The sequence below is a fragment of the Mixophyes fleayi genome, chromosome 5, assembly GCF_038048845.1.
Source record: "Mixophyes fleayi isolate aMixFle1 chromosome 5, aMixFle1.hap1, whole genome shotgun sequence".
NCBI lineage: Eukaryota > Metazoa > Chordata > Amphibia > Anura > Limnodynastidae > Mixophyes > Mixophyes fleayi.
This window is the reverse complement of record NC_134406.1, coordinates 78,426,672-78,454,364: the sequence shown is the minus strand read 5'-3', so window position 1 is coordinate 78,454,364 and position 27,693 is coordinate 78,426,672. Positions and strand designations below refer to the sequence as shown.

Here is a 27,693-nt window from a genome sequence, read left to right as displayed (position 1 = left end):
ACACCATCTGACGTAGGTTCGCCAGATGTGGTGGTAAATATGAGCCATAACTGGTTTTGTAGCCAGAAGGAGGGTGTTCACTACTCGTGGAGAGAACCCTCTGGACCTCCACAAGTTGCCCTCGACTGCCATGCCGTTAAATTGAGCCGAGGCAATTCCTGATGTGTGACTGGTCCTTGCTGAAGGTGGTCTTATTGAGGTAATTTCAGACCCGGACCTATCACTAGCCCAAGAATTTCTGGGGCAAAGGACCTTCCCACTGTCAGATTGTCCTGGACCGTCCATCCAATTGTATCAGCTCTCCATCTAATCTCAGATGGGATCCTGACCACTTCCTTAAGAGATCCCATTGGAAACAGCGCGAGTGCAGCTGACCACAAGGAATGGTCACAAAAGTCGATGCCATTTTTCCTAATAGACGCATGCACAAGTGGACCAACGGTCTGCGGTAGGTCATAACCAGAGCAGTCAGGTTCCTCCGGGATTGAGATTTGTCCTCCGGACGGAAAACCTTTTGTTTGTTGGTGTCCATGATTCGTGCCAGAAAGGTCATTCTCTGGCACAGCATCAATTGTGACTTCTCGATTTATGAGCCATCCGTGCGTCTCCACGATTTTTATAGTGAGGACCAGGTGCTGATTCAGCAGGGGAGCAGAGGAGGCTTTTCTGAGCAGATCATTCCAGGGGAGTGCAAATAGTGCCCTATCTGGACGAAGACAGGCAGTCATTATTTTTGTAAACACTCTTGGTGCTGTCGAAAGGCCAAATGGAAGAGCTCTGAATTGGTAGCGAGACAGTCCCACTGTGAATCTGAAGGGCCTGATGAGCCTTCCAGATAGGTATGTGAAGCTAAGCGTCCTTGATGTCTATAGATGCCATGACTTGATCTGGTTCCCTGTCCATTGATGACAGACTGGAGGGATTCCATGCGAAACCTGACCACCCTTAGGTGCCGGTTTAATGGTTTTAGATTTAGAACAGGTTGGAACGAGCCATCCGGCTTTGGAACCATAAAGAGATTGGAGCAGAACCCCTGTCTTTTTTTGGTGTTCTGGAACCTGGAGGATGACTCCGGCGGAAATAACACATGTAAGCATTGCCTCTCTTTTTCAAGGGTCGCAGGGTAAGCTGGTTGCCGGACCTGATAGACCTATTATGTATCCTCTCGTCATGATCCCCCGAATCCAAAAAGGTCTTCTGGAGGACGCTGCCCACTGATCTCTAAACAGTAGCAGACATCCACCCACTCCAGTAGCTGCGAGGGAGGAAGACAGTCAAACTGACTTTTTGGAAGCTTGGGAGATGGACGTTTAGTGGAGCAGGAAGACCTACCTCTATACGATTGTCCTCTAGAGGCCGAAGTTCTCAGTCTATGTGTCTGGCTCCAGCCAGCTGAGCACCCACGAAAGGACTGTCTAAATGAAGCAGACCTTGCTTGGTGCCTTAGGTTTTGGGACACTTACTGGGAAGAAGCTGCTTTTGCCATCTGTGGCCTGGCAAATTATGCTGTCCAGTTCAGGGCTGAACAACACTCCCTTCATAAGGGAGTGATTCTAACGACATTTTTGATTCCGTGTCTGCATCCCAGAACCTGAGCCATAAGGTTCTCCTGGCTGCTACCGCAGTTGCAGAAATAGATTAAGAAATGGAGGTTGCATTCTGGCCAGCCTTGTATAAGTATCCAGAAACCTCCTTGAGATGCAGTGCAAGGGGGAGCAATTCCAAATTTTGCAGACCCGCTGCTAATTGGTCAGCCCATGTTTCCATAGCCCTGGCAACACATGCCAATGAAAACATAGGTCTGAATAAAGTACCTTTCACGGTGTAGATAGACTTTAAAAACCCTCTATTTTGAGGTCAGCGTTATCCTGCAGGGTGGCTGTCCCTGGGATAGGGAGTGTGGTGTGGCGTGCTAAACTCCAACCATCTAAACCAAGTGGCTGTGAAGTCTGAGTATTTATCGTTTAAGGAAAAAATAATAATATCATCCAGACATATAATACTCCACTCTGGTAATCCAATCCTTAACCGAAGAGGGGAAATCAGGATCTCCAGTATGCAGGTATAACCGCTCTGGCTGCATTGTTTAAATGTTTTAAGAGTGATTTCTTGTATTTAGATGAAGGAATATTAGAAAAAGACAGGAGCCAAAAACCCGGACCCTCAGGAGCCACATAACCAACAATGATTCTAGAGAGCATAATAACTTTGTCCCAAAAGGGAGTGATTCTTGGACATTCCCACCATATATGCACCAAAGAGCCAAAGCTTCATTACACCTCCAACACACTGAAGACATCTGAGGATGATCTTTATGCAATGTGGAAGGGCACCTATAACATTTGGACAGGAGTTTATAGTGTGTTTCAACAACCAAGGCACTCAAAAAGCAACTCGGGGTATTTTGATAGATTTTGTGCTATGAGCTTTGTGATCTATAAAGGTGCTAGGTCGCGCTCCCATAGACCCGTGTAGGATGGAGTTGACTGAAATATATCATTCATTAGGATTTTGTAAATCCCTGATATGGTATGAGTGGGTGTATTCTTAGATAAACACAATGCCTCAAAAGGGGAAGGTTCCCTGCTTAGTGATCCATAACCTCCTATAGACTTGACATAGTGCATCACCTGGAAGTATCTCCAATACTCGATGGAGGGTAAAGAATATATAGATTGGAGTTCTTGGAAGGAACAGAGTTTCCCATCAACCACCAGTTGGCCGAGGCAGAAAATCCCAGCTGTAGACCATCTATCGAATGAATTTCTGGACAAAACCAGGAGAAAACTCTGGATTAGACATGAAGTAAGTCAAAGGGGAGGGAAAGGCAGACACACTTTTCCAAGTGCGGAGTTTATTCCACATCATCAGGGTGGGACCGACCGTAGGGCAATTCATCTTAGGAATCTTAGACAACCAGGGCAGAGCACTCAATAGTTTTTCACTAGAATCGCTTTCCAATACCACCCATTGCTTAGCATCCCCCCTCTAGTCCACTCCAAGACCTTATTCAAATATACTACCTGAAGATAACTTTGGGACATTGGCAACTGGACACCTCCTTGATGCTTCAGTCTATATAAAATAGAATGTTTGAATCTGGGTTTCCTTACTCAAGAATTAAGGACAATCTTATTATATACCTCATTACCCATTCGCTCCCATAACTACGAATCCAATGTAGTTACTAAACATAATGCTTTCCTTGCTTATATCCATCATATATCTCCAATCTAACCCATATCTATCCACTCTACTTTTATTTGTACTTCTCTCACTTTTACTATTATGCCTTTGACTTTTTTCCTATTTACAGTACACATCTGTGCCATTTCATTTAGAATAACCATATTTTCATTTCCATTGCACTATAATTTATCCACACTACATTTAATTCAATCTTTTATATCCCCTACCACTTACCCCTTCTCGCTTTAGATCTATTTTGTACCTACTATTTTTATGCCCTTCCCACCTTGATTGTCCTTTCTTAATTGCCTCCCTCTTTAACTCTTCAATTCTGGCTCAAGCTCTACATCCCCAAAGAAATCCATTGACAAGACATCAAAACACTTAACACAGCACCCCACAGTGACAAACAGGTCACTTATTATACACCTCATCCTCACTTATAAAGCCCTCTAACTCCACTGCTAATTGTCTCTCCAACCTCATCTCCATTCACACTTCTTGCCCTCTACAGTTTTTCCAATGACCATCTCCCATCCCACCTCTCCCTCCCAAATTTGAGATTTTTCCCACCCTTCTCTGGAACGATTTCCCTTGTTCTATCAGGCCTTCTCCTAGCCTACCAAACTTCAAACACTCCTTTAAAACCCATCTGCTCGGATTAGCTACCCTTCTTCCATCTAGCCTGCCCTCCTCTATCACTCTTCATTAACTATACCTCGTCCTCATTCTTCCTCCGCTCTTATTTACTCTTGTTCATCTCTACACCTCAGAGTTCTCATCCCCTCACCCTATCTTCCCTCTATGTGTCTGTCAGTCCCCCCCCCTCCCCTTTAGACAGTAGGCTCCCTTGAGCCCTCCCTCTACCATTGTGTCGTCTTCCTCATTTACCTCCCCAGCCTCTTTTCTCCACCTCAAGACTTGACTCCTGACCCGGTCTCTCCTCTCTACTCCTTTGCACCTCCATTATTGCCCTGATCCTGCTAGTGGCGCTCACATTAGTGGGCACAGGTTCACCCTGCATTAATTCACTCCCCAACTAACTTCTTCCTGTTTTATCTTTGCACTGGAGCTCACTTTTACCTCTTTGCCCTGTGACCTGTTCTCAGCTGAGTTTTTACTTATTGCACTTTGTTTTTGTAATGTTGTGTACTGTTTTGTCCCATGCGCGGTGCCAAAGACCCTTTGTGGCGCCTCATAAATAAAAGAATACATTATCAGCATGTAAATCACGTGTCTGAGTGACAAACACAGAGAGTAATTAAGTACCAAGACAAAACTGACAAAGGGTGCTTCACTCTGATAATATCTGGCTATTGTTGGTACAGCAATTTTGTTTAGCATATTTTTTTCTTAGCTTTCCACACAAACAATTATGTGTGCACAGGGAAGTCAGTTTGAGGTCATGTTTATTTTCAATGACCATTTTGCATTAAATGAAGAAAATACAAAATAAAAAATAGGTATAACTTGTCACTACATAAATTGGCATGGAGCATTTTGGTCAGTTTGTAAGCAGTCCAGAATGTGTAGTTTCACTCAATGAGAAACTGACATCACAAAATGTAAAAATATACCCATGTGATCAGGTCCATATAGCTGCAAGGTTTCAATCTAATGAATAATAATAATAAGAATAAGAATAAGAATAAGAATAAGAATAATATAAAAAAGTCAAAATCCAAAAGAGCACCCTTTATAAAAAGAAAAACTTTACAAAATTCATAATAGTTTGATCTGCATTAGTGTTTTATCTGTATACTGTTTATTCTGTATGTCTGATCTTTGTATTTTGTTTTTCCATGTATCACTTAAAGCTTTAGGAATCATTACGTTCTGTACATGTCATGCATGGCGCTAACAATAATAAATACCACCACTTTGGGAAACTAGTCGACAATGCTAAATACATTATCATTTATAAACAATGAGTCACTAACAAAAGCCCATAAAAATGGCAGCTTCATTATTAATTTAATAAGAATTTTCATTATTATTCATTGGTTTAATATGCTTATCAATGCACAAATGAGTCCACTAATCATTTTACTAAGAGTTTTCACAGGCATAGAAAATATTAATCATATGGCCATTGCTAATAAATAATACAGACAATCATTGTGATAAATAAAATGTAACTACACTGCCATTTATAAAACATTTAACTGCAGCTCTAAACACAGGTCAAGCTGCACCCTGTATTAATCAGCTTGTCAACATAAAGAAGAGCTGTGGACATAGGAAAGAGATAAGACTTACTTCAACCACTCTGCTTATTGATGGATTGCAGAAACCATGGATAACATCGTCATCAACAGTCACTTCACCACTGCGATTGTAACCAACACCAGAAACCTTAACAAAAACATCCAGAAAAAAGAAGCCATTTTCAGTAAACATAAAAAATGATGGCAAAATACATTCGAGCAGAGGTGCTCAAACCTAGCCCTCAAGAGCTACCAACGGGTCATATTTTCAGGCTGTTTGAAGAAACAGGGGAGATAATCTATTTGGCTGGGGGGTTGGCAATTAACTTAATGGTGAATGATTAGAGAAAGCCTGAAAACATGAACTGTTGGAAGCGCTGAGGACGGAGTTTAGGCATCTCTCTGCGTTAGAGTGTACATGGGCATTAATAATCACATATTTCTGTTCGATGTCCTAAGTTTTACTTTTTCCTCTGGTCCACAATCTGATGTGTGGTAGTAGTTCTCTCGAAAATAAGAGTATGGTAAGTTAACCAATTTAAAAACGAAATTAAAGCTCGCGTGTGAATGTAGTGCTCCTGGGGCACTGGACTATAATTTCCGGTTTTATGTGAAAGAGGGGGGTGAAAAAAAAAAAAAAGAAAAAAGCATCCCCCCCCCCGCTGTAAATGGTCCCTATTTTTCATTGTATGCAGAAAAAAATCCCATAAATATATCCTTAAATCATATTTATTTATATATATAGCGCCACTGATTCCTCAGCGCTGTACAGAGAACTCACATCAGTCCCTGCCCCTTTGGGGCTTACCAGTATGTTTTTGGAGTGTGGGAGGAAACCGACGCAAACACAGGGAGAACATACAAACTCCTCACAGAGAAGGCCATGGTCGGGAATTGAACTCATGACCCCAGTGCTGTAAGGCAGAAGTGCTAACCACTTAACCACCGTGCCCCTAAATGACATAACATTTGGATAGCAAATGTTTGTTGGAAAATGCTCACAAGTTAATCAGCTCATGTTAAAGAGGGGGACACCACAAGGTAGAAATTAAGGGCCAGTTGATGAACTCTATGAGCCAGCAGGCTATTTTATAGAGCAAGGTTAGGTACATTTGTCGATATCAGTAGACTGGACCCCAAATCTGGCTACCTTCCCTATGGTATTTGTCCATCCTTTTGATACAACAACTATGTATGCACCTGTGGAAGTAGGTCTTAATTGTCAGGCCTAGTAAGGCTGAATACAGTCACGTAAATGAGTACTAGATTTTCAAACCTTTCTGCTATAATTACAGAACCAGATGTTAAGATAAATCTCAACACAGAAGTATCACACCTACATACCTCTGCATGAATTCCATCAGATGTAAAAATGTGTGTTACAGTCATTTCATTCTTTGTTAATGTTCCAGTTTTATCTGAACAGATAACATTACAGCAACCTGAAAATCAGAGACACAAAACAGGTTGTTGATTGGTGGTAAAGTGTTTGTTATATTATCAATATGCTAGAGTAGATTCCAGAACTTGAATGCAAGATGTACAAAGTTTTTCAATATATTACTATTTGCATACAATAAGAGTTTTTGTTATTTAATATACAGATAAACACAACCAGAATACACCACAGCTCTTGAAGCCCCATGCCAGAACATCATTTTAATTCAAAGCACATACTGGGGCATTTGCTTATGTACACAAAACTCAGGTCACAAACTCACAGATGCATTGAAATAACAATGGAGAAATCTCTGGGGTTATTTATGCTGGGCAGTTCCAAAGCAATGTGCTAGTCAGTAGCACAGCTGCAAAAAGCAGCCAGTCTCTATAATACATTGCCTGATGTTGTGGGTGCTGCATGCAAGGTATTTAGCTTGTTATAATGCAAGACATACTGACTCTACATCACCTATGCAAAACACTGTCTGTCGGTATATAGCAGAGTGTTAAAATTAAATTGTCACTGTAAAGTCTGGAGTGCAGAGTGGGTTAACTTCCCAATCTTTTTAGTTGCATAAAATACAATGGATGAGCCCAGTAGTATAATGGAATAATTGTGTGTAGCAGACATCATATTGGCTGCACTAGGTTACATTGGCTATTATACTTAGAAAGTTTTGCATAAGTCATATGCTTGCTCTTTAATACACCATCAATACTCTCCTGGGAGTCCGGCATGTTGTCAGAAAGCAGGCATGTGTTCAAACAAACTGGTTATATTTTCAGAAAGTTCAGAGGAACAATTGCCAAGAAATGTTCCTCATTGTATTTAAGGTGTATGAATTTTAGTGTACATAAATAAACTTTCAGTCAAAGCTATTGGCAGTGAAAGAGTAGTATTCCCTGCAGCAGTTTAATGAAGCATAGTGGTACACCGAGCTTAACTACAGCTTAGAGGCAACTAAACACCACATACTATATAGCACATGCTGGTAACAATTCAGATGTAAATTTTAATTAGAGCCGTTCATCAACAATTTGTAACTGCCAGATAAAAGCAAAATAGTTTACAAACGGAGGAGATTAAAAAACTACCCAAAAGCATACATTAATATAAAATTGTAATAGGGAAAGGTGTAGACACATACACAGAATATACTGTAATGATCAATATGGGCATACAGCAGCTGATGTAACTGCTAAAACTATTACAAGACTAATAAATCTAAATAATCTAATATAAATATGTATAATAAATAAATGATATGGATACTAGAAGCCACAGAGTAGTCACGCCCAAGAAGATAACCTTTAGCTGATATACATATATTCTATTATTAAAGAGTGGGTATTGTCCTGTTCAATATGGAAGTACTCCTTCAAAATATGTATATACATCTCATCATCCAATGTCTCCATTTGTCATAGGCTTAGCAAGGACAAGTGTTCTTGTGGGGACAGGGCAAAGATTAGTTAGATATAATGGTAACACTGTCCACTCAAAATATTTTCAATACCAACACTAAAACCCATTTATGAATCTGTTATACATGCTCTATGAATGCCTGGCTAATGTCACTGCAATCATACACACAGGCAAAAATACAAATACTCATGTCATAAGACATGGGGGACCAATGCACAGCATAGTATATCTTTGGGAAAACCTTCTGCGCATGTTCACTCGCATGATTCTAGCACTTGCGCCGACTACGCAAGGTGGCGTGTTGAGGCTTTCTGATGTTGGCAGAGAGCAGTAAAGGCGTGTTTACACAAATGCAGACCTTATGAAACATGTATATATGCCTGTTCAATGTATCTTTCGCACCTGCTATAGGACCGATGCAAATACTCGATGACAACTTGTCACAAACCAGGCGCATAGGCTGATGCGGACGCATCTCAAGTTGTGTACGGCTCTACATATGAGCGAACATACGCTTTTCTTTTTAGAGAGCAATTTATTCCCGACCAACTCAGCATCAGCCCCATGATCTCTGTGCACACTATACTACATTGCATCAGTGACTTTGAGAAGGTTAAGCCAATAATAACACTTTGAATGTATATTTAAATATGTAGTGTTTAATGTCCCATTAGTTGTAAAGCAGTTGGCTATTCAGCAATGCAGTACAGATTAATCTTCATTTTCATCACCACAGAAGACTGCAGACATTACAGTTTGCCAGAAGGGATTTGTATAACAGCATTCTACAGGAATTTAATTTGGGATTCATACCAAGAGTTTCTACAATGGGTAATTTCTTTATAATAGCCCTTTTTTTCACCATTCTCATCACGCCAAGTGCCAATGTAACAGTTACCACAATGGGAAGTCCTTCAGGGATAGCGGCCACGGCCAGACTGAAAATAACAGAAAACAGGATCAAATTATCACATTTTCTGCCAGAGTCTTTCCAGCTCTGAAAAATGTTTCAGCAGAAGAGTCATTAAATTAGGCAAGTAGGTTTATTTGTGCTTTACTAAGACTACGCTATTACGGCTTACCTATTGAGCATTTAAAGACACACTAGAGTAAATTTAGTACAGGTGTATTGCTCTGCAATTTAGGCTGCCAATGTGGGGGTATTCTTGCCAATACAGGGCTGCAATGGTTTGTCATCTCTGTGCAGTGACTAGCTATGGATGGTATCTGTACCATAAGTCTGGCAAAGAGTGTATTTCTCAGAGATATTGTCTGGTAGTAGGGGGCTAATTCTGTAATACATGGCTGCCAACGGGTGTATTGTTGTGCAACGTATAATGGACAATGGGAGATATTGTGTGACATATAGCTGACAAGTGGGGATTATCTGCACACATTAGATGAAAAAACCCTCAATCTTATCATGGTAACCTGTTCTGTACACGTATAATATGTTCATTAAAAGGAATATGAAAATAAATACACTAAAATACAGGCACTCCTCAAATAAAGCCATGCACAATATTTTACATAAACATTCAAACAAAATATTTGTCCTCAAATCAACAAACATTGTAGGGAAGATATTTTATGATCAGCCCAAACAAATGTAATATTGTTTCTCTACAGTATTGGCATAATTATCATGTAAAATGTTAGAGTATCTAGAATTTCTGAATACATAAAAATCCAAAAATGTAATGGTTTTTCAAAAACGTAATGTAGTAACTAAAATGTGACATGTTAAAAATTAAATACATGACAAGTATATAATTTCTATCATGAACACTGCGTGTGTTACTGCTTTTTTTACCAGTGATTTGTAGAGAATGCAGGGGAGGGGGATCTCGGACATATGGAACCAACAGCTTGCTCACATTTTGCCATTTGCACTTCTAAATCAATAAAACCTTGCTGTATCAAATATAGTCCCCAGCCTAAAACTGTAAGGACCTGCTCACACACTTGTTTGAAAAATGCAATGTTTTGGGGGTACACCAGGAGAAAGAATTTGCCAAAGTCTCTTCCTGCATTCAAACGGCAGTCACAAGTACCAATAATTGCTGTGCCCACCTGAATTTTTCAATGTGGTTTCCATGTTATCACATACATGGAGCTGAACTGTGTCAAAGCACATCTATTGTGTACAATCCCCATACTCAAAGCTCTATCCACAAACACACCAATTGGAAAAAAAATTCCCAGATCTCTTCATAGAACAAAGTGACAATTATACTATCTGAACAATGATAAATAATAATAATCCTGTGTGATACATAGGGGCCAAGATTGATGCTTCATTGCAGATGAGACACACATTTAAAAAAAGGGAAATCACCAAAAACTTCCTTGACCATATAAAGAAAGCCAAGTGCTAATTGTACTGGTCACAGAAAACCACCCAAATATATATTACACTTGTACAGCGCTCTAGATCTACTGTAATTCATTAGCAATAAAGGGGGTAGAAAATGGAAGCCACAGGAGCTCAATCAATAATATTTATTTCATTAAATACCACATAAAAAAAAAAGTCTAAAAAAATAATTTTATCTAAAACCTATAGAAATAGAATTCATAATCAATTCATACAGTAACCAGAGAGCTTAAAACAGTATCTACAACCCAACTAATTATAAACAAGAGCGTCCTCGTGTTTATGATTGAACTTCTGTGGCTTCCATTCTCTGCCTTCTGTATTTCTAATTACAGTAGATCGAGCCATGTACAAGTTTAATATATATTTTAGCTTTTTTTGTGGGAGGATGTTAACTGGCAGTCTCCTATATTGACAGCTGCCTTCTCTATTTTTATATATAGTTTTTATGTTGAGATATTGGAGTATTAAGTCTTAGTGATTTTCAAATTTTAATTTATTTTAGTAGGTAGTGAATTAAACTTGTCTTCTCTGCACCTATGAAGAAAAAAAAAAACTTCAGTATAAGGAAAGAAATTATTCAGGGTTTTTTTTTGGTCATAGAACTCCTGAAGCTCTATAATTTGTTAATGAAGATTTGATCAGGTAGTACATCAAATGGCCAAGGAGCATGTCCCACCTGCTTGTCTGATATTGGGGAAAAGTACTATGTAGAATTAATAATCTAATCTAGCCTCAGAGAAGCCTAAATATTTTTCCTGGTGTCAGGCTAGGCTTCACTAAATATCTTTTTTTTTTGTTTCTAGAGTATAAAGTAGTTAATGGATATATGCATTTAGAAATGTGTTTCATCTTACACAAAAGTTTAACATAATAGCAAAAGACTTGTAACAATAGCAATAACTCACCTTACGCCAATTGTAAACATATCAAGTATATGCTTTCCTTGTAGCCACCCTACCAGCATAATAATACCTAGATAAAACATAGGCAATGTTAACTACGCACATTTTCTCGTTAGCACCATTATATTTAGAAACATAATGGAATGCATGAACTTTACAATGAACTGACTAATTCAGAACATTGCCCAAACAAGATAACACAGAACACTGGCATTATAGGAGATATGCTGGGCTCCGAATAAAAATGTAGTTTTACTTTCTGTGCAGGGAAATGGAAAGCATCCAAGAACACAGAGCCAAAAATACCTCCTGACACCTTTAAACAAGATATCATTTTCTGCTGTGATAACTGACGGCTGGTGAATCACAGATGATAAACACTCCATACAGCGTGAAAGGAAAGCAATTACAAAAATGTATGCTTACCGATGATACCGAAAGAATACAAGGAGAGCTGCTTTCCTAATATATCCATGCTCTTCTGCAGCGGTGTCTTAGGTGCCTTGAGAAAGAAAGTTAATTTAACTCTATTAGAAGACTGAAGTATAGAACATAACATGACCTATGCACTTGCAAAATAAACCTACATGTAACATTTTAGTAAAATAATCTAAGGAATAAAAAATGCATTGTTTTTATGGCAAACTGCCGATGCATTTTAGGAGAATGCAAAAAAGTTTATCCACTAAGGAACAGACCTTGGTGGATAAAGAAAACATTGTAGATTGTGCTCGCCCAGTGAGGTCTCCCCACATAACTGAGGACTGGTGCTGAACTGTGACTGCATAAAAAAACATTTCTAAGACTAATATCAATGAAGATCGAATACATAAATATAAAAAACAATGACTGAGGACTTGTGCCGAGTAGATTAGGCATTATATCAAGGACAGACATAAGTGACCATTGTCAATTCAGCATGGTCTATAAGGAGACTTTCATCTGTATTGTAACGCACCTCCTCAGCTTGCATCATTTTGAACACCTCTCCAAATTCAGAATTTTCTCCAGTTCCAATGACAATTCCCTGCAAAGAGAACATATGCTCTTCAATAGATTACTAGATTCCTTCTCTACTAATAGTTAAAAATTTGAATGAATCAGAGTAACACAATGAAAGCAGTAATTTTCTTACCAAAATGGTTTTACACATATATTTATCAGACATTCAAAACACACAGTTCCTGGTGCATGCAAGCAAATATACACTTCACAGATGTTTAGATGTGCAGTGATGAGAAGAGAAAAAACAAAAACAAAAAAAACAGAACTCAAAACAACTATGTTACGGTATGTGAGGGCATGAAAAATATGGCATCTCAGCGTTCTTATGCAAGGTTAAAACAAAGTTTTCAATAAGATGCATATTTATGTCAACTGAATGGCACAAACTAGTCATGACTGAGTGACAGGGCGTTTCAGAAATTATAACTAATTTTATAAATATAATGCGGTTCACTAATGTTTATTCAAAACAGACCTTTTATTGTTTCATTTTAAAGTGTCACTAGTATTTAAGTTTGCTATGAGGACAATTTCCACTTTGACGTTTGATTAAGAGGCACGCTATTGGCAAATGCAAAATTCAAGAAGGTTACACAATGTTCAAGTGCCTTGAAAATTAAACACACTAACAGAATCAGCCCTGTAAAAATGTGTCTGATAATTCCATGACTAGGACTACAATAAGAAACAAGCAATGTGACCCCAGAAAGTGAACGGATGGTGCAGGGTTTTGTTTGTTTTCAGTCAAGCCTGATTAATACATTTGCACTGGAATTCACTGCTAATCCTCCAGTTTACCAGCAGCTGTCGTTCCACAAAAATGGCAACAGATTAAATGATTTAATTCTTGACATTAAAAACAGAAAAAAGCCAAGAAATAAAACTGTAGAGAGATAGTAACAGGCTGTAAAAACAGCTTTTTTATTCTTTACCATACCACGGTCACTATTTTATATATGTAAATTTGTTTTTATTCTATTCGCATCCCCCTTCTTCCACAATAGAGGTCCCTTTTACTATACTAAACACAATGCCTTGCTTTTCCCTTCTCAGCATTATTTAGTAACAGGACAGTTGCTTTGGTATAGATGCCAAAAGGCACTCCCTATCCCAGATGAACACGTGTCTGCATAATTGCATTTGTGGCCAAAATTTCAGTTGCCATGGTGTTATAATGCAGAAATGACTTCAAGAGGGCAAAAGATGTTGCAGGAGAAATATGAACACTACCACCAATACAACTAGAACTCATAATACTACTTACAACACCACCACCCTGACGTCCAACCAATATAAGAATTGAGGGGCGATCTAAGAAATTTCTCAGGGGAACATAATGTGTAATTTTTCTGTAAATCATGTTTTAACTATAGAAATCTCTGGGCAAGACCCTATTGGTTACGTTTTGAAATGCAGTTTGGGATGGCCATGTTCAAAAAAGCACCATTATGAAAGGCAAAAACCACCAATCATTGAATTTTGGCAATTTGACGGATCCGCTGCTTAATACATTTACCCCCGGGTGGGTTTTAGAGTTTGCAAACAAGTGTCTCTGCTATGCAGAATATCCATGCTATCATGCTATAAATATTATGCTGTTGGCTAAGAGCAGTTTTTGGTATGGAGGGGGGGGGGGGGGGGGAATGCTGATAAATCTCTATTCCTGTGGTTCAAAGGATCGTATTAACTGCTGGCTCTATGGAGTTTAGCATACAACAAGTGAGGCCAAATTGGACAAAACAAGTCTATGCACTTACGTAGCCAGCAACCACAATAAACATATAAGAAATTTAGGGAAAGCCTCAACACCTTCAGTTACCCGAATAGACCAATAACACCCCTGTATCATGTGTCAAGGAAAACAAAAGGCTAGACACCCTTCACTGAAATTTCACATTGGTAAACCAAATAGATACACCAAAACATTTACTACAGGTTATTACCTTTGCTTTCCCACATCTAACAAGCGTTCCCATAAAGGCAATGTTGCTTCTGGATGTTAAGTCCCCATTGGTAGCAGCTGGTTGAGGGGCTGTGGATTTTGAACATGGAGCCGTCTCACCTGTTAAACTGGACTCATCCACAGATAGATCCATTGCCTTGCAGAAGAAAAACATGCTTGCATTGATTAATCTGTACAGTTACAGATGATACATAGCAATATTGGAGTAAGTGTAACAGATTTATTGGATATTTACATTTTGTGCAACTACAGTGAACAATTAGCTGGAGGATAGAAGGCTGTAATGAAAGACTGTAAAATATGTGAACATGAAAGGTCACTTAATTTGTGCCTCCGTGAAGAGGTAGAAATAAAACGCAGACCCAAAGAATACAGGGATAATTGTAAAGGCTTAACGGCATAGTAAACAAAGCACACACAGGCTGCAATTCATAGTAATAATGAATGTTTGTTAGGATAATGTCACACAGGGCTATAAACCTCTAGAATGGTGTAGCCAATTTTCAGCTCTGCCTTTCCATTATTGTCTATACAGCACTAGCCGCAAAACACTCATGTGGAGCTGGACAAGAACCAAGATCTATTATTTATTACCCTTTATTTATATAGCACCCACATATTAAGCAGCTCTTTACAGAGAATATTTAATCACTCACATTAGTGTCTGCCCCAATAGAACTTAACATCTATATTCCCTGCCACATGAACACACACACCAGGGTTCATTTTCTCATTTACATAATTGTCCTTTACAGAATCTACATAGATTACAATGGACGAGAAATGCAGAAATAAAAAGGAATTTCTTTAGCTATAAAGCATTGGCATTATGTAGGAGTGACAACCCTCCCATACAATCTTTGCGGTTATGAATTACAAAACATTTGCATCATTTTATACATCTATGAGGATCTAGTATTATCCTTTACATGCATAAACTGATAACGAACAGTAAAAGATGAAATTAAATTGGGCAGCTGAAAAGGACACCATCATTAGTGGATGAAAGCTTAAAAATAAATGGTGCAGTATAGAGATTCACCACAAACATTGATCAATTCAGCCGACCAAATACTATAAGGGTTATGTAACAAGACTGTACATAGCTAAATCTGGTTTGGTGTTATAAAGCACAGTACATGAGCCATTGGTACAATGTAATTGCAGGTGTGTTACTTAGCCAATAAAAAAGAAAAAAAATCTACATAATTTTGTTATATCACAGAGAGCGCAGTTGCACCATTAATTGTTAGATTTTGTAATTGGGGATCTTCAGCAACTGGTAGCCTAGCGCTATAATCATACTCAGCGCTGAAAAGTTTTTTGGGTTGGAGATTTACATTAACAAATTACTCTACTTGATACTTTCAATGAGGTGTTTTGATTCTTTCCTAAACATATTTATAGTACAGATTGCCAAACAGGTCATCATCTTCCCAGGTAAGGGGTTTCATGGTTTAAAAAAATTCTGTGTGTATCCCCATATTTGAAGCTTCTATACAAAAAGACCCCTGGACTATTTCGCTATGTTATCCATTCCAGAATGTAAACACACATTGGGAAAAAAAAATTGTCCCATATTGTAGCAGCTGCCCAACTGCTCATAGCTGGGGATGGTGGAGGAAATCTCCACAATACAGAACATGTATATGGTCAAGTGTATATGCCATGGTCCTCTGCCGAAACCCAAAAGACCATAACAGCACATGGTAATAAGCCGTCTGCTTATGACCATAGTATTGCTTTGCAACTTAGTACTTTATGCTCTCAAAAAAAACTTACATGTTCTTAGAACATCTCAAGCTTAGAACTTAATACAGTACTTTTGGTAAGGATATACAAAAATGTAGATACTTGCAGTAACATTCCCTCCGAACACCCCTTATTTTTTTCAATCATCCATCCCGATCCTCCCCTATTTCTAATATTAGTGCCCAATTACGTTACATATCCTTTTATATTTTCTGTAATGATGTACTGTTAAAGGAAAACCTGGTTACACAACAGTTATTGGTTATGTCCTCTTATCTGCTCAGTTGTATATTTTTGTTGGACTATTAAAAAAAAATATTTTTAAAATTGATGTGGTTAAATTAACAGACTCCAAAGATCCTGAAACAATATAATGTATATCTTTTTCCATTAAAATGTTATAAAAGGCACTCAAAATTGTCCAATCAGATATGAAGTTTGTATCTCTTTCCAATATATGGGAAACGGGCCTCTAGCTGCATTTAACATACGCATCACTACTTTCTATAAGCTTTAATCTTGATTGTACAAGACAGAATGGTACAGAATCAACAATGGGTCCATTATTAAACGTCTCCCAAAAATAAAATAACCAAAACTTGTCTTTTATAATCATTCCATATGAATTGAAATCTGTTTAAATTAATAGTGTCAGGGCTATTTGTGGTCTTCACTATGAATTCTACTTCTTGAGGTCTCAAGAGATACGCATGATAGCGGTGACCAAGGCCTCAATGGCCAGTCCCAAGTAGTAATGGGAAGAGTCTGTTCAAGTTATACCAATTTTAAAGTTTCATATTATTCTTAAATTGTGGTTATTCCGTTAATAAATTCCATTTAATGATGTTCTGTCTCTAACAAAATCATGTGCTAATTAATCTTGGTCAGTTTTAATGCTACCAAACTCAAATAAAAGGTATTTATTTAGTTAATTATAGCTCTGATGGATTTAAAGCTTAACTGCAGTGAGATAAACAAGTGTTGTAAAAACATAAGGGTTTGTAGCTTTGAAAATAACCATTGGTGCTGGCAGTTAGGACAAAGATTGTAGTGATTAATTACTTGCCTCACACACACATCACACAGGCTCAAGTTAAAGCGGTTTGTGACATCTAACTAAAATGTTTGAAAACCTTTTTATTGAAGTCCTAATCCTAAAATTTATTTTTAATATATATCCGCCTTATCCTTATACTATTCTTCTGAAGCACCTTCATCTCTCTAGTTGATATCTCCAATCTTGGGCCACATGCAGCTGCACTGCATGTGTGTTAAAATAGGTGGAGGATTTGGAAAGAGCAGTTCCCTTATTGTTTTAGCCTATTAAAGATGTGCCAGGCACTTAACAAATTTAGTGCCAAATTCCATTGTAGAGCCATTTAAAGCTGCTAAGAGATCACACTCCGGATCCACGCACCCATGATGTTGGCGCACTAGCGCTGTATCCCCTAGTCCAGTGGATTCCAAACTTTTTCAGTTTGGGGCACCCTTAGGGTCTCCAAAATTTTTTCAAGGCACCCCTAAGCCAAAATAATTACCAAGTAGTCCCCCGCCTTGCCTACAACTGGTCCTGGCCAAGCCACCACTGTGAGATCTCCAAGGCACCCCAGGGAGCCTAGGCGCACAGTTTGGGAACCACTGCCCTAGTCCATCTTAAATCTTTATATATAGAGCTAATCCTAAAATGTATTTTAGATTTGTATAACCACAAATTATGTAATGAAGGACTTATCTGCTGACCATCCCTATAGATTATGACAAAGAAGAACAAAAATGTCCATATTGGTGCATTTTGTAACAATGGTTTCATCTACAGGAATCTGGAAACTGTCACAGCAGCGTACCAGTTCATCAAAGCAGTCTTGCTTCTTTGCTGGGCAGGCAAATTAATTTTCTTCCAGCATCCCCTTCTTGACAGTTTGATATATCTCAAAGCGAATGGCTAGATTCACTTACTCTGTGTGCATTCTGATTAGCTACCTATGCAGGGCCATAGAAAGTAGGATTTCTCCATGTACAACATTTCAACTGCTCTGTGACTAGACTATTTTATGTTGATTCCTGAACAGCAACAAAATCTCAGATTCCAAAATGAAAACAACTCTGATGACATAGCAGTTCAATATTTTTTTTTATTTTATTAAGATCCAAGGAAATTTTAGTTAGATTAGCATCAGTTATTTAGGTTAGAAAAGATGCATTAATCGTGGATGCTTTGTTGCACTTTCAACATGTTAATCAACATATGTGGGCATCAATAATGCCTTTCTGATGGACCACAACATCCTGCTACATTGTTTAACTTCTGTTCTGTTACACTTTATCAAGATTAGATGGGTCTTATTTTTCAGCTATTTAAGAAGTGAAGAAGTGAAGAAGTGTATTTGCTGCGTACACTTAAAAATCAAGACTGCAACTTCAGGTCCCATTGAGCTGTACACCATAAATACACTGTCATGACTACATAAACTAAGACATACATCCATACACAGTGTTGAAAATGCTATTATATTTAAACACTTTAAAACACTAGTCTCAATGGAAACTTAAGTCTGACATAAAAGTGTTTCTTCTCTGTTAATTTTCTCAATGTGTTGCAGGGTTTTGAAATGGGTTTTCTTTCCTTCAACATAAATCACAGTGTCTTTGTCCTTGCTTTAAATCTAAGGATAGCAACCTTCAAGGAATTGTAACCAGATTTGAACTCCTTCCACGAGTCAAAGTGTTTCAATAAGAGACAGTGTCATGTAGATTGATTCATCTGCAGCAAAGCTCTCCTTCAAGTTACCTTTCTGGTGTTTGAGGATTTCAATTTGAGACCCATTGTTCTCCTACCACCTTACATCTTTCACTAAACAATTTTAGCCTTTTTTATTATTTTTTTACAATCTACTTAAAATAAGGTTGTTTTTTGGTTTTTTTTTTAATAAAAGTATTTTTATTGAAAATTTGAAGTACAAAGAAGAGCATACAAATAAAACCTCTTAACTGACTACCCCAACCTGTCTAATCTTGTTGCTTGTATCAGTATATGTTTAAACCGTGTAGACCACACAATTCGTATAACCATATACAAACTTTCGACCAATATAACATTCTAAAGCATCTCCTTATCTACATAACATTATAGACATGGTATATGTGTACACCGATGTTTGATTAGGGATTCTCTGTGCCTCTTATTAGAGCTGTGCAGGTCTGTGTGCGCTACCTCCCTCCCCGGTGACTCCCCAACCACATCATCTTGATCAGGGTGAACAACAAATTGTGACTCATACCAAGGATACTTGTTCATGGCTTTTCTTTTCACCTGTCACCCATGAACTGCTCATGTTTCCATACTTCATTAACCAGAGAAATCCAGTGGAGAACACTGGGTGGCTCAGACACCATCCAGCAAGAATAACCTTAGCCGGAGACCAGAATAAAGATGTATATAAATAGCGGCTTAGAGACTCTCTTTAAGCGTAGTGCCAAACAGACAAACCCTGGGGGACAGAGCAGGGGTGACAGGTAATGTGGAGGAGATTCGACTCCATTTCCCACGCCAAAAAGGACTGAATGACTTGTTATGGGCACTAACTGTGGACCTGCCCAAAGCACCGCAAGTGGGGAACTCCGCAGTAGCGCAATCTGGTTGGGGTTAAATATACCTAGTGTACTATATAGAAGTGTACCTGCTGGAACTGCAGGTAAAATTAGTTTGTTTTTTTTTATAAAATCACTATCCTTATATTGTGGCTCTAACATTGTGGTAATTTGTTTAACAATATAAAGCAGCCTTTTGGGCAAGATCTGATGTATTTGTTGTAGGAGATCTTGGAGACCATTTTGATCATGAACAGTTTGCCTGGGGAACACAGAACCACATGATTTGTTATTTTGCTCTAGTATTCTGGAAGGCCAGGAGAAGGTTTATACAGCACTTATTTTTACCAACAAGTTTTTATCACCATCACTTTGATGGGTGCAGTTGATTGTTACAAACTCAGGATCCCAGAGGCTCCCACAAAACCTACCATTCGAGACTCCCTTGTAAAGCAGTCATTTTCATTTCATACAATGTTGTGGCTTCAGAGCAGATGGGAGCCCCTCAACATTTCTCGCTTTCTTAAAGTTTGTTTTTTAGCTTTTTAAAGTAAAATAGGAATTCAAAAAATAGAAAGACTACTTTTACTTGTTTCTCAATGATGAAGTTATTTACCATTATAAAACAGGATGTATTATGTCTTGTATAAAGCTCTTTAAGGAGCGAGTCAAACTGCATATCCCAAAAAATACTGTAATTCTAAAAATGTTAATCATGACAAGTCTAGTTCAAAGCACAAACTATTGCAAATTCCAGCTTCGATGTATTTTTTATTTAACATACTTTTTAGGTCTCTTCTGCCTGCATCCTATCTAAAACAGACAGATTCAGCAGGCACTTCAGCAGCTTAAAACTGAAATATAAGCTATGCCATGGCAGCTTTGGGAAAAGGTCATTACAAAAATTCCTAATTGACTATATATTGCATAGTCTGCCACACAAAACCTTAAAAAGTTAAACCAAGCTCAAAAATAAACACACAGTATATTAAGTTAAACACACAACACAGAATTTCAGAGTTAAACTTTGTGAAACTGTTATATCACAATTTACCAAATCCATCAATTCAAATGCAGCAAAAAGCATAGTAATCCCAAAACCATTTTTTCAGCAATTTTACTGCAATGTAAACCAAGAGGACCAAAATAGAAAAACCTACCTCGAATAACCGCAAATCAGCAGGAACTCTGTCTCCGACTGTCAGACAGACCGTATCCCCAGGCACCAAGTCTCTGGCGAGTGTATGCTCCAATCTTCCCTCCCTTACACTAAAAATACAAAACAGTACATACAAATATCTGAAATATTTAACTTCACTCTGAAGTGTATTAATGTCTTCCAACTCACTATGACACATCAACAAACTACATACAAAAGGGATCAGTGTTTACAATTTCTTTTTCTGTTTGAAATGTAACGGTTAAAAAGCAAAATCAAATGAAGAATGATATATGAAAAAGAATAAGATGGAAGAGAGAAGGGATGGTTAGGGAAGGTGTGCGCGCTCATACTCCCGGAACACAGACTGCAGTTTGAAGGGTGTGAGGGCCCCCTTTCTTTAGTACAACAGGAAACATCTGGATTATGTGGGGGTATGTGTGGTTACTATATTGAGAAAGTATCTTAGATTCCCAGAGTTCTCTGCCACCTTGTTTCAGCGATTGGAGTTCTATCAATTGCCACTATGGTGCTCTCGTTCACTAACGTAACAATTTGGATTGGGGGGGGGGGTTGAGATAATCCCCAGTGCACACGGAAAAGTACATTAGCAGCATTGTTTAAATGCTTTAGGAGGAGATTCTGTATTTAGAGATGTAAACGACGGAGGGAGAGAGGGGACAGAACCCAATCTTTCCTATTTATAGTTTTTACATGTGTCAGACAAAAACATAATACTTCTTTGTTTAAGATTACAAGATTTTGCATCCTACATTAGAACGTCACAACTCCAATGCAATGGGAAAACCTCAAGCAAAGGGGAAGGGGGGCAACCATTTTTTGGAGGGGGCGGCACTGAAGCATCATTTTGGGATAATAATTAACAATAATAATCAATAAGGAAGACATATTGAGGGGATATTTATGAAAATTGCTGCAGTGATAAGTGTGCTAGAACTCCTAGTAAGAAACCAGATTCTCTCTCATTTTTAAAGGATAGTTTATAAAGTAAAAGTCAATGTCTGCTTGCAGTGATAACACAATTTTTTTCTTGCAGACAGTTACCAGGGTATCGCTTTTCAGATATTTTAGACAGACATACCAGCGATAGTGTGCCCTCAAAGAGGTTAAATAATGCACATGTGGAGTGCTACGGAATTCGCTAGCGCTATATAAATAAGTGTTGATGAGAAGTATCTACAGATTGGTGCATTATAGACTTCATAATCCATTATAAGAAACTTCTACAGAGTAATTTGTCTTTCAATTTTTGAATAAATAGAAGGAATCTTTCTTTAAAACTTTGTGTTGAGCATGTTCGAAGAAATGCTTTTACTCAAAAGATCTCTGTATAAAAGTGTAGTTGTATATGCGCTAAAGAAATATAGTCATCTCTACTTCGAAGTCACATGAAAGCGTGGTGAAGCATACCAGTGGCATTCTGGTGGTACTAGTTTGCTCAGCTCTTCCAAAGATTTCTCAGATCGATACTCCTAAAAATAGCAAGCGAAATAAAGAATCAGTGTCAATTTATTTAATGGTTCAATGAATGTATAAATATATTTTATACACATCCTGTTTTATGCTGAAGTTTTAGCATTGTATGCTTAACTAAATCACCAAGAGAAAAATTAAAACACAATGACTGTAGGGTACAAACTTAAACATGATATTTCTGCACAATTACTATTTGCTGAATTAAACAGATTGGGAAACAGTGTGAATCTGGCATGTATTATGGTTTCCATTGAGTGATCAATACGTTTTACTTTTTGTAATCGACTCATTAGGCCTTAAATTAAGACAGCTGAGCACAATTCCATAGATGAATTCATAAGGTCTGAAACCTTCCAACCTCTAAATAAACAAAGCAGAGGAAAGCTATAAAATAAATTGTGTATCTAAACTGGTCCAGCTCATAGAGACATAACAAATGGAAGTTAAGGTGAACTGTTGAAGCTGGTTTACATGGGAGATTCATCAGAAGGAAACCTTTCCTATTGCTTCATCATAACAAGAGTCAGTGCCTGAAGTGTGCAAAACATTATTTATATAGGTCAGACATGTTTTCTAACGAAATTTCAGTGGACTTAAGAAACCAAAATTAAACTCTTTGGACACGATCACAAACGATGAGAAAAAAAAAAAACAACTAGTGAAGTACTAAAGAACTGTTTGACAAACATTTAGCATGGGGGTGGATCTGTTTGACTAGAATGTGTGGAAGCCAGTGGCACAGGATATGGTGTCCACCAGGAATGGATTAAACCACATATCAACAAATGCTGGAGGGCTAGTGTTCCCAAGTCAGGGAGAATTTAAAGCTGCAGAGGTTGGAGTTCAGCAATCCTAAACTTGGCTTCAAACCAAACAAAGTATTTACAGAAATGACTAAAAAGATTTGAAATCGCTTTCACCAACATTGGTTGCAAATCTGTGGATAGATCACAACCAAGCAGACCTAAGCTAGAAGAGTTCTGCAAGCAAAAGTGAGGGAGGGGAGGGAATCTTACTTCCAAAGGTGTCACTAAGTACTGACTGACAGGGTGCCCAAACTCTGTATATGCCACATTCACAATTTCTTTTACAATCCTTCGAGATTCAGCAAAATGTAAGTGTACATTTTAAGAGAGATCCAGCGAAACATGCACTTTGGCCTAAATTTTTGCAAATATATATTTATTTTAATTCCAGATGGCTTTTTGAAGGCAGGCTTGAACGTCAACATTCAAATCCTCCAAATGTGTGAATACATGACAACTACTGCCATTTTACAATTCACACAAATTTTGCTACTTGCCTCAGACCTCACAGCTTACTGTGCCCCAGCACTTTCAGCAGGAGAGGGAGCACATCGCTTTTTTTTTTTTTTTTAAAAACCAAAAAAAAAAAAGTTTTATCGAGGGTTCTCATTAGGCATAGACAAGAGGGTACAGAAATAAACGGGAAGAGGGTAGGACATGGCACAAAGGAAGGGAAGGAGGGGTACATAGTGCGGAAGGAACACAACAGCTTTATCAATCACCTGTAAAAATGAGAACTTGTGATCTAATTAGCAGCAATACAGTAATACTGCAAATCCGTGTAGCCTATTTACAAGATAGCAGGAAGGACAACGTTCAGATGCGGGTAAGAATGGGGTGACAAAGTTATCCCCTATAAAACCGGAGCAGACACCCCAAGGGAGCAGTAGTGGCACGCTACGAGACAGTCCCGTGGAATATACATGCCAGTTATGCCACTTCAGGCAGCCGCTGTGAAGTGCACCCCACTCAGTCACCATTTCAAAGCTATGGTGCACTTTGGAAATCATTTTATTCAATGTGGGGGCAGAGGAACCGTCTATGTTTGGGCTATGGCTGTCCTAGTGGCCACTGTCCATTTTTTCCATTATTTATTATTACACATTGCAGCATCTGTGGACCAAGCCGAAGTAATCAGTCACTTGAAGTTCTACACTACACAGCTGTGCTGGCTTTAATGCAAACAACTGATGATTACCTCTGGTCAGATCATAGATCCCAATGATCCATTTGTTTAAAGTATCTGAATTAACGGAAGCACCTATCATTCAGTATAATCTGAGGGTCACACTACAACCTCATGTTTATAATGACTCCACAGCAAACATGGCTATTGGACATGGAATTTCAAGTAAAAGTTTTCAGTGGTTTGGTGCTCAACATTACATGAGGATAAATAATACCTGGTGGGTTAAACTACAGCAGAACAATGACAGGTTTAAAAAAAACAAAAACAAACACCACACATACCGTCTTACCTGAACAAAGGCAACGGTGACAACAATAAGTATTGCCTAATAAAATAGAAAAAAAAAGGGGCAGTGATTATCTTATTCCACAGTCAAGAATTATTTTCTTCACCTGCAATTTCTGTAGCATACTGAAAACAAATAAGCTAAGTGAATTTGAATCACTTTATACAAATCACTTTCTAAACCAGAAATGCATCCAAAATTATATATAATTAGACTTAAGATTCAGATGTTTGCCATAAGTGTCCACTTATACAACTGTACTGTACATTTGGGGAAGGAATAGTTGCTGAGGGTTCTCATTAATTACACCATTAAAACAGTAGAGTTTGTCATATCCTACTAGCAAGAGCTTTCCCCCCGCTGTACTACAAGTTCTTTCAGGTCACAGTATCACTATGTTCTGTGCATTTGTACAGCATGGTGTTCTGGGCAATCTCTGCATACCTTGAACTGGCAGGAACACAAAGGGCAATTTTACAAAAGTGCAGAAATAATCTAAAATCTAAGTTGCTTTATCAGAAATACTGTACATTTCTAACATTTAAAATATGTTTCCATAATTAAAATGCCTACCTGCTAACACAATGAAGTTATTTAATGGTGAAGGAACAAAGCAAGCAAATTAAGTTTCCAGAATATGCATTATCATGTACAGTTGCTATTTCAGTACAATCATGGACCAAGGTGAAGTGGCACAGGAGGATAGAATTCACTGCACAGTTGAAAAATGAGGAATTGCGTTGTGATTAGAACTAGCAATAAGCAAAGGTTTCAACTGTTACACAAAACATTCACCTCATACTGCATATGGACATGAAATTTTGCACATTTCAATATTAGAATTTGGTCTGTGTTCTAATCCTACCTCAAAAGACTTTGAATACAGCTGGTACAATAATTGGCAATACATTTTCTTAGATTATAAATGCCACAAAATGTTATAAACACATTGAAGGTGAAATAACGGTGCTGTACTTCAATGTTCTCAGTGCTTATCTAGATAGATCCATCTACATAATATCCGGAATAGAACCTGGCGGCAGCCAACCTTAAAATACACGTTCAGTCAGGTCACAAAAATCTGGAGAAGCTAGAAAAGGTAGAGGCGGTCAACATTATATTTCTTACAATACATTTGTGGAATACTATAAAGCCAAGTGAACCAGTACCAAATGTGTGACAAAAACATCAAGTTTATCTGCATTAACCAATACAGCGTTTTCTTGCGTTGCTCCTTACCTCATAGCTCATCAGTTACAGGATCTCAAAGAAGAGGTATGTAAACAAAGTAGGATCATATCATGTATTACATATGATTTAAAAGAAAAAAAAAATATGAAGATGAGGCAATATAGCAAATGCATGTAATAAAACCAGCTCATCTAACAGTGTCCTTTAAGTCAGTGATGGTGTATTAACAGCTATTGTTGCCAATGGTTCACCCCGATCTTTTGGCAGTGATAATACTCCACAGGTTGGTACTTCCTTTCAGAAGTCTCAGAATGTTCAACACGTTCTGTCTACTTGATTTTCTCAGGGGATACATGCAACCATAATCCTGGATGTTTATATAGAGCTCATGAGCCCGCTGAAAACAGCATTGTTCATATTCCTATAAACAGAAGCAATTACTCCATTGCACAAGCGCACTAGAGAATAGCATGTGTAAGTGCACATGCCTCATAGGCTTCAATTGTGTTGTGTCATGAGGTAAGGAGGGACCAGCAAGGAACCCCAGATTTGACTAATAGATAAGCTTGAGTTTTTTCACACATTTGATAGGGGTTCACTTGGCTTTAATAAATTTCTTACAAAACATTAGTGAAATACTACATTATTGGGCGCCTATATCTTTTCTATTTTCCACAAAATGTAAATTTTCAGTTACAGCACAGAATTGAACTCAAAAGAACAGCAAAGCAAAAAGGGGGAACTAAAAGATTTTTGCACCTCTGCAAAATGGCATGTGCCCCCAAAACTATACTGTCATGGAACTGTGCTTTTAGATTTAATGTGGCCATTAGCAATGTTAAGTCAAACTAACATTTTATTGATTTGGAATCTGTCTATGCATTCTCTGTAAAACGCTGCTTAATCCGATATAGCCATTCACTTCAGCCCATGCCACAGTGGAGCTTATAATGTATATTATCTACCACACACAGGTCACTTTTTGCTAGATGCCAATGAACTTACTAGTATTGTATTTTTGGACTGTGGGAGAAAACCAGAGGACCCACTGCACACAGATAGCCCCTTAGAACCTACGGCCCCAACACTGAGGCAACAATGCTAATCACTACATCACTGAGTCTGAGTGCTATATAAAAGGTTAATAAATATTTTACTAGTCTTGTCACTATACACAAACTTGTAAATGTTAATATGCAATTTTAATGACCATGTCCATTTATGCAGTTCTATACATTATAGAACACACTATCAAACAGTGTAATGTCACGTAAGTAGGCACATGATGGTGGAATGAGCACATGAGAGTTTGTGCCTTTAGTGAACAAGACAAAAAAAAAAATGTAAATTTAACACTGCAGTGGCTGTCACTGCATGATGCCATATTTATAATGAAAAAATATTACATAGAATCATTTGATATCAAATTCTTGTTTAATAAATCTGAGTTGCTATAGAATGCTTCCATTTCAGCTATTTTTATTTATTTCACTGTATATGGATATTAATACATATCTGTTCTTCTATTTGCTATATGCACTGTTGAGAGATTGTATATCTTTCCCTTAGCTTAGCTGCTGTATTTAGATGTTTTTTTAAATAAACATTATAGGGACTACATAAGGTGTTTATTTTGCTTATTTCCAACTTAAAGGGACAGGTTGTAAAATTGCGCAGAACATTGCCCTATCAGAGAAAAGGCTTGCAGTACAC

General features: G+C 37.9%; 1 protein-coding gene across 2 annotated transcripts in view; it reads right to left on the bottom strand.

Moving 5' to 3' along the window:
• Positions 1-27,693, bottom strand: part of ATP2C1 (ATPase secretory pathway Ca2+ transporting 1) — a 126,683-nt gene that overhangs the window by 16,636 nt on the left and 82,354 nt on the right. For both annotated transcript variants that reach the window (XM_075212436.1, XM_075212435.1), the window contains 10 exons: positions 24,793-24,828; positions 22,443-22,504; positions 21,013-21,121; positions 14,493-14,648; positions 12,503-12,571; positions 11,971-12,046; positions 11,548-11,614; positions 9,076-9,200; positions 6,741-6,838; positions 5,449-5,544 (listed from right to left, as the gene is read on the bottom strand). In XM_075212436.1, the coding sequence (XP_075068537.1) occupies positions 5,449-5,544; positions 6,741-6,838; positions 9,076-9,200; positions 11,548-11,614; positions 11,971-12,046; positions 12,503-12,571; positions 14,493-14,648; positions 21,013-21,121; positions 22,443-22,504; positions 24,793-24,828 (894 nt within the window). The remainder of the gene's footprint in view (positions 1-5,448; positions 5,545-6,740; positions 6,839-9,075; positions 9,201-11,547; positions 11,615-11,970; positions 12,047-12,502; positions 12,572-14,492; positions 14,649-21,012; positions 21,122-22,442; positions 22,505-24,792; positions 24,829-27,693) is intronic.